At 50.0% G+C, this 7,012-nt stretch overlaps 1 protein-coding gene across 1 annotated transcript in view; it reads left to right on the top strand.

Annotated features, from left to right (window-relative positions):
* Positions 1-7,012, top strand: part of LOC104494338 (acetyl-CoA carboxylase) — a gene marked incomplete at its 3' end in the record, with an annotated part of 117,946 nt that overhangs the window by 105,357 nt on the left and 5,577 nt on the right. Inside the window, exons 48-49 of the mRNA XM_010137154.1 lie at positions 460-637; positions 2,426-2,538. Coding sequence (XP_010135456.1) covers positions 460-637; positions 2,426-2,538 — 291 coding nt within the window. The remainder of the gene's footprint in view (positions 1-459; positions 638-2,425; positions 2,539-7,012) is intronic.

Below are 7,012 nucleotides of genomic sequence, written 5' to 3'. Positions count from 1 at the left end.
ATGCCGAGGAAAATTTCATCTATTTGGCTGTGGAAATACCCCTGAAGAAGTAGTAGATTTATTATTGGGGATTTTTAAATGAAAGCTTTAAAAAGCACTGGGAAAGGAACGTAGGGTACAGTCCTGTGTGAACAAAGAGATGGACTTGATGACCCAAATAAGTATTTTTCGTTTCTTGTATATTTAATTTGATACACCTGTTTCCCTTACAAACTTTATCTGTCATAATCAATTCATCTCCTATAAATACTTTTGCCTTCTTGTTTTCTTTCATTGAAAAGACCTTTGGGGCTGGTATTTTCAACGTACTGTCTTTATACGGAGGAGTTGGTCATATTAAATTTGAGCAAAATGCCTTAAACAGATTTTAATGCGAGAGGAGACGGATGCTATTTCACATCTGAGCCCTTCCCCACACCTGGTTTTTATAAAGATTCGCGCTGTGTCCTTTTTCTGCAGACATGTATGACCAAGTGCTCAAGTTCGGTGCCTACATTGTGGACGGCCTGAGAGAGTATCGGCAGCCCGTGCTTATTTACATCCCTCCACAAGCGGAGCTGAGAGGAGGCTCCTGGGCTGTGATTGATCCCACCATTAACCCTCGTCACATGGAGATCTACGCAGACCGGGAGAGCAGGTACGGCAGCTTGCTCCTCCCGCCGGAACCTCCTGCTTCCAGGCATCATCTCCTGGCTGAGCGCGAAGCTCTCGGTTAAGAGCGTGGCGGTGCCTTACTGAAAGGGTCTGACCACTTCCCGGTTGTGAGCCGTGTCTGGGAGGAGTTTGCTGGGTAGTGATCATGGCTGGGACAGGTTGGACACAGAGTTAGGAGGGGGTCACTTCCGTAGCCATCCTGAGCCAGCCTCTGTGAAGATTGGTGAACTTTCAAAAAAGTTTTTGAACTTTCAAAAAACACAGTGAAGTGCTTAGGATGGATTTTTACGGTTCTGATACTTCCACATGCTGCTTTGTGCTTTGGAACAAGTGCCTGTGTATGCAATTTTGCAAGTTAAAGAGGTGTAAGTAAGTGTGTGCTTTAACATCTCTGAGCGTTGTACTTTCTGACATACGGGCACTTGGGGAGTTGCACTTTTTTAGCTAAATACAACTTGGGTAAGTGAGGTTCTAGTTGCTGGTCGTTCAGGATATGAAACTACAGGGAAAATCCTGGAAGCAGCTTTGAAAAAATATTTTAAGGAATCTCTAAAATGCAGAGATGCTGAATCATTTGGAGGAAACAGCCAGCCACGCCTGGGCTGTCCGTAGGAGACAGCAGGAAGGTGTGTAGGACAGCATGAATACTGTGCTATCGGGGCGTCCTCTCAACTCCCACCATCTCAGCAGCGCAAAATCCCTGGGCAGCTGCTCCAGGGAGGGAGAAAAAAGCGTATGTGGGAAGGAGCTGAGAAGATGCGCTTCCCAGGTGCCGTTTCCCTTGCCCGTCCCAGCTGATCTTTGCTCATGACGGGACACTTGCCTCTCTCTGTTCTGAAGAAGTGAGACAGAGAGCCCCGTGGTCTGTTGACCTGCGTTTTGAGGAGACGTTTGTCTAAGCTTCACCTCCGGGAATTCAGAAGTTTTTGCTGTTCTTTTCCTACTTGGAAATGCAGAGCCTGTTTGCTTCACAGTCAGACACAGCGTGAGCAGGATTTCTCCAAACTGCTTCCCCCACCAAGCGTTTGCTGGGGTGCATGCAGCAACAACTCCATCCCTCTGCTTCCACCCCACACCTCTCGAGGGTGCCAGCAGTGTGAGCTCGCCTCTTGGAGATCCCATTCCAGCTCCCCACCTTGCAAGACATCAGAAGGACTGTGTGTGGTCTGCAGAGCTGCAGGTGGACTCTAAGGGTCTTGAGCTCCAGAGGCCAAGAAAGAGATTATTTGCAGAATTAAGTTCCATTACGCATTTGTAATAATTCTCATTGCTGCTGCTGTTCCGTAACCCTCAGCACTGACCTTCCTCCTCGTCATTACTCCCGCCCTCACAGTTAAAGACTGAAGTGATTCTATTTACCAAGCCCAGGTTTCAAATCAGTTCTCCCGCGGCTTTGACCTGGGAAGTGGGCAGGATCTCTAATGAAGATGGCTGGTTAATTGGTTTACCTGCCTTTTGAGAGAGCTTTGAGGTCACCGCTTTAAAGGCACTGCCAAGTTGCATCGCTCTACCAGGCTGTGCTGTAGCCTGGGGATAGACGTGTTTCTGTGAAGCCTGGTGGGCACTCGTGGTGTTGGATAAAGAAGAGCTAAGATTCTTTCTTTCTTGTTCTTTTTCTCTTTGTTTTCTCTCTCCCTGCCCCCCCGCCCCCATTCTCTTCTCCTCTTTTTTTACGTACTTTCTAGATAGCATTGAACCATTCCATTTTGTGTTTCCCCTTGTCCGATGACCTGAAAGTGCCTTTCTTTTCTCTTTTGCCGTCACTGATCAGAGGAGGAATCCTGGAACCAGAGGGCACGGTAGAAATCAAATTCCGCAGGAAGGATCTGGTGAAGACGATGAGGCGACTGGACCCCGTCTACATCCGCCTGGCCGAGCGGCTCGGTACGTCTGCGCGGGGGCTGGCGAGGCAGCGATCCGTTCAGCAGCTGGCTAATGAACGTGATTATAGACCTGGAAAAGGCATTTCATCAAATTCATGCTAATTTTTATTTACTGCCACGTAACTTGGGAAGAAACCCAGATGAGATGGGCTGCATGGATGTACCTGTGAGAGATGGTATTCATGGGCGTTTAGTGTACCCGGCGGCTGAGGGGTACGGTGCCTTTTTGAACTGATTTCTTTATTATTATTTTTTTATTGAATGGCTCTTACAACAGGCGCTCACTGCAGATGCTGGAGTCTTGTTTCCATCTCGGCAGTTGCTCAGCTCACTAAAAGCTCATGGGCCAAACCTTCAGCTGGTGTCACTTGGCGTAACTCAGGATTTGGTCCAAGCCGCTTTGTGCTGCTGGGCTATCGCTGTGTGCCAGAGGTGGTTTGGAGTCATACTTGTCTGCTCCTCGGTTTTGAGAAAATACGGAATATTCTTCCCCTCCTCAGTAAAATACGGGGTGATCTGCAGAGCTCAGCGACTGGCACGTCGCTGCGCGTGTCGTGTTATTACTGTGCGTTTCGCTCCAAATGATCCCAGCGCCTGGTGTACACCCGACAATCCAAAACACAGAGTGTTCAGCAAAGTGCACTTAATATCAGATATGAACTCTCTCGGGGGAATAGGCTCTTTAAATAGTTCTTTACTAGCTCTTACTGTACGAGTATAATCTTACCGAGCCTCTTTTTACCTCCCAATTGTCTGCATTTCGGTAGTGGCAGAAGCGGGCTACGTGGGTATGGTTTGAATTTATAAAGCCTTTTGGGATCCTTCAGGAGGAAAAGTGTTCTGCAAATGACTGATAAATCGTGGCTATTGCTGCAGTTACGTTTTATTATTTGGCTTTTTTTAATTTATGGCAGTACAAGAATTTGTATACAAAACAACCATTCCGATACGCCTTGGGAAGAGAATGATAATTGTCAGGGTTTGGGGAGTGCCGGGAATCCAGCTGCTTGCTGGAACCAGGATCTTCCTGATGTCTTTGATACCATCAAAGACATTTTCTCTCCCTTTTTAATGATAGTGTTTTGACTCTCTCTTTGTTTTCTCTGACTGTGCCGATTGCTTTCTGGCCAAGGAGCAGGTTAGCAGGAGTTTGAGCCTTGCAGAGCAGTGCAAGGCAGCAGCTTCTCCCGAGCCCAGATCGTGCTCGTGTACGTTACGTGTTACTGCGTGAGGGAGCGGACGCAGATACCCACACGGATGGTTGAGGTCTGTCTGCCTGCGTCTGCTGGAGTTAAAAAACAGTTTGTAGTTGCAGCAGGGAGTTTTTTTTTTCACAAAACCTCACTTTTGACCTACGTTAGACTTGACAGCATCCCTTTAGGAGCAAACAGATAGCGTGACCACACCAAATCGTGGAGACCCAGCACTGGGTCCCAACACCTGCTCTCCAAAAGTGCTTCCCACTTCCCCGTTCAAAGGCTGCAGTCAGTTCCTCCCGCAGTCAGGGCTCACGCTACAGCTCCTGCGGGTGCTTGCACCTCTGCGTCCGAGGCAGGAGAGCTCCGGGGGAAGGTGGCATCGCGTGTGTGGTTCGAGAAGGCAGCGTGCTGAGCAGCCAGCGCAGTTCCACGCAGATCAATGCTTCGCCCAACCCTGGAAAGCACTGGCTCCGCCGCCGAGCAAACCAACCTCCTGCCTCTGCGAAGACACCGCACCTCCTGTGCGGGAGCGCCGGATGGATCCTTTCGCCGGAGCAGAGTCAGTGGCCGCGGACAAAGAGCGCAGCCGGAGCGCGCAGAGCCGGGAGCGGTGGAGGAAGGTGGGGAGCAGAGCCGCCGAGTTTAGTCGCTGGCGGGTCCAGAGGGTCCGTCACCCGGGGGGGATGCAGAGCACCCTCCAGTCACACCGGTGGGACCTGCACCAGCATCCCTGGGAAAAAGCACAGGGGGAAAGCGGGGATGCAGTTTTGTGCCCACAGTCTCAAAAATCCAACTCCAGGCGGTGTGAGGAGGCTGGAGCCTCTTCAGGGTTTTTTTCCCCTCTTCCTCTGCAGGGTAATTACTCCCGGCAAACTCCACACACTTTAATTAAAATGACTGCAACACAAGAGCAAGTCGCTTACAACTGTAGGTACAGAGAGCTCTAAAAGCTTCAGTCACTGATAAGCATCTCCCTTAGATGGCTCGTAATTGCTCCCACCATCGGGCGATCATCGCTGTTGTTTTGCCGCTAATTCCGTGCGGTAGCAGGAAAGCCGAGATTGCAGGACACACTGAATTGCATAATTTTTTTCTTTTTTTTTCTTTTTTTTTTTTTGCTGGTTTTCTTTCTGGCCAATTTAAAATTTGTCAAAGTCGGTCTTCTTCTGGATCACTGCCCTTTGATATTTCGCGCACTCCATTTGCCACAAACAAGCCGCAGGGCCGCAGTTCATGCTGACTCCAGCAGAAGCAGAGAAAGCTCCATTTATCTTACACTGCCTGCTGAATTCTTACTCATTAGCTGGGGGTTCACTGCCTCTCTTTAACCCCTGAATGGCAGTCATCCCTCCCTGGAGCTGCTGAAGAGCGGGGAAGAGGGAGATGCTCTCAGACGTGGTGCCTGTTGCGGAGGGGTGGGGAGCGGGGGCGGCAGCGGGCTCATTCCAGTGCCTGGAGAGACTGGGGTTGGACTTGCAACTGGGGAGTGCGAGAGCAGCGAAGGCTGGCAGATATTGAATAATTTGACATAAATCTGTTCATTATCAATTCTCCAGCGCTATTGCTGAAATGTTTATTAGCCCCATGTTTTATTAAAGTGTCACTCAGAGTCATGCTATTACAAACCAGTGAACGGTGCGGAGCAAAGGGCGAGGAGAGGAAGGGTAGCCCTTGCCCTGCCCAAGAGCTCCGAGGAGGTGCGCGAGGAGGGCAGGGATTGCCTAGAAATGCAGGAACGGTTCAGACTGCAAACCTCGGGCCGCAGTTAAAAAGATGGAGATGCAATTGTATTTTATTTATTTATTACAGTTAGAGTAGAACTTGGAGGAGTGGAATAAAGCTTAGCTTTGTCATGCAGATTCTGGGCATGGGGTGTGTCAGATGCGCAGTGTGATGGACGCAAAACTTTGGTCGCCTGGGAGGGAAAGGAATGGCAAAATGGCTCCAGTCAGAGCGAGAGCGGCTCTTCCATTTCCACACTCCTCCCGTCAGGGATCTATCTCATAGTGAAAGGGAAGCGTTTGTTTGCCACCTGGTCTGTGTTGCAGCAGCGTGCGTATCCTCTTCAGCTGATCCTATGGAATAGTTGTCCGTGTGCCGGCCTGTAGCTCTAATTTGATTTGAAATTATTTTTGCATTTGCCTGCATACGCTGCACAAGGGGCAGGCTGAGGAGATACGGCTGCCCGTGTGCAGCAGCGCTTCGGGAGGTGGGAGGCGGTGGTGGGTTTCTGCGCAAACCCCACTGCTGTAGGCAGCCCTCAGCTTTCCACGGGCAGTGTTACCTGTCTGGTAGCGACTTCTGACTTGCTTCACACTTTATCTGGTGAAAGATTGGGCAAAACTTTTCTTAAATTTCCAAGTCATGAGTGAACTCAAGCGCTGAACCCAGGACTCCATGCAGCACAACAGTTCCCTGCTGAAAATAAACGTGCTGGTCTGTGGTGCCAGAGTTGAACCCACAGATCCCTCTTGGCCCCCTGTGCTGGGGACCTGGGGACAGCCTTGTTTCCTGAGCGGCTGAAAAGTTCCGTCCCGTGACCTGTCTTGGGCCAAGCTTTAGCTCAGAAAGTTAGGCTGCAGCTATAAAGTCCAGTAGTTCTTTTCGGGGGGCATGTTGCTTGTTCAGTGTTGTAATTAATCAAAATGCCAGTTGTTTTCTTGAGCAACAACTAAGAAAAGTGCTGCTGTTGCGATTCCATCTCTCATGAAGTCTTGGACAAACAGAATCAGCGCGGCTGTAACTTGACTTTTTAGGCGATGCCGATTTCAAGTAACTGCTTCTATATGCAAGTGCCGCTGCATTTAAATTGTTGTTAATTCACAATCACGAGCCTGGAAGAACAAGTACTGCTCTCTGTCAGCTCCTTCCTGACAACTGGTGTCTTGAATACCTCCCAGGAGGGCTGGAGACGTTCCCCTGCAAACAGGAATCTTAGGGAATTACGTACCTGCCGCCTTTGGCCCTGATGCCGGTGGGAGGCTGGGCAGGACCGCGGTGGAACATCGCACGGTGCACTGTACTTCAAGCCCGTGTCACGAGCGTGTGTGACCTTCACTGCTGTTTCATACTGCACCTTTACGACATAAATCCTACTGAATATTTAGCGAAGCAATTACAAGCAGTTTCATTTAAAGAAACAAGCGACAGTCCGAAAACTCCCGTCTCCGGGGACGTGAGTGGCTCGCAGTGACCTTCCTTCTCCCCTCTGGAGCGGTTCGCTCCAGCCAGGGTGGGAGGTGTGCTGCCTGGGCAGCCCGGACGCCGTTGGCATTC

This window comes from Buceros rhinoceros, unplaced genomic scaffold (assembly GCF_000710305.1).
Source record: "Buceros rhinoceros silvestris isolate BGI_N320 unplaced genomic scaffold, ASM71030v1 scaffold12455, whole genome shotgun sequence".
NCBI classification, from domain to species: domain Eukaryota; kingdom Metazoa; phylum Chordata; class Aves; order Bucerotiformes; family Bucerotidae; genus Buceros; species Buceros rhinoceros.
This window is presented reverse-complemented; position numbering and strand designations above follow the sequence as displayed.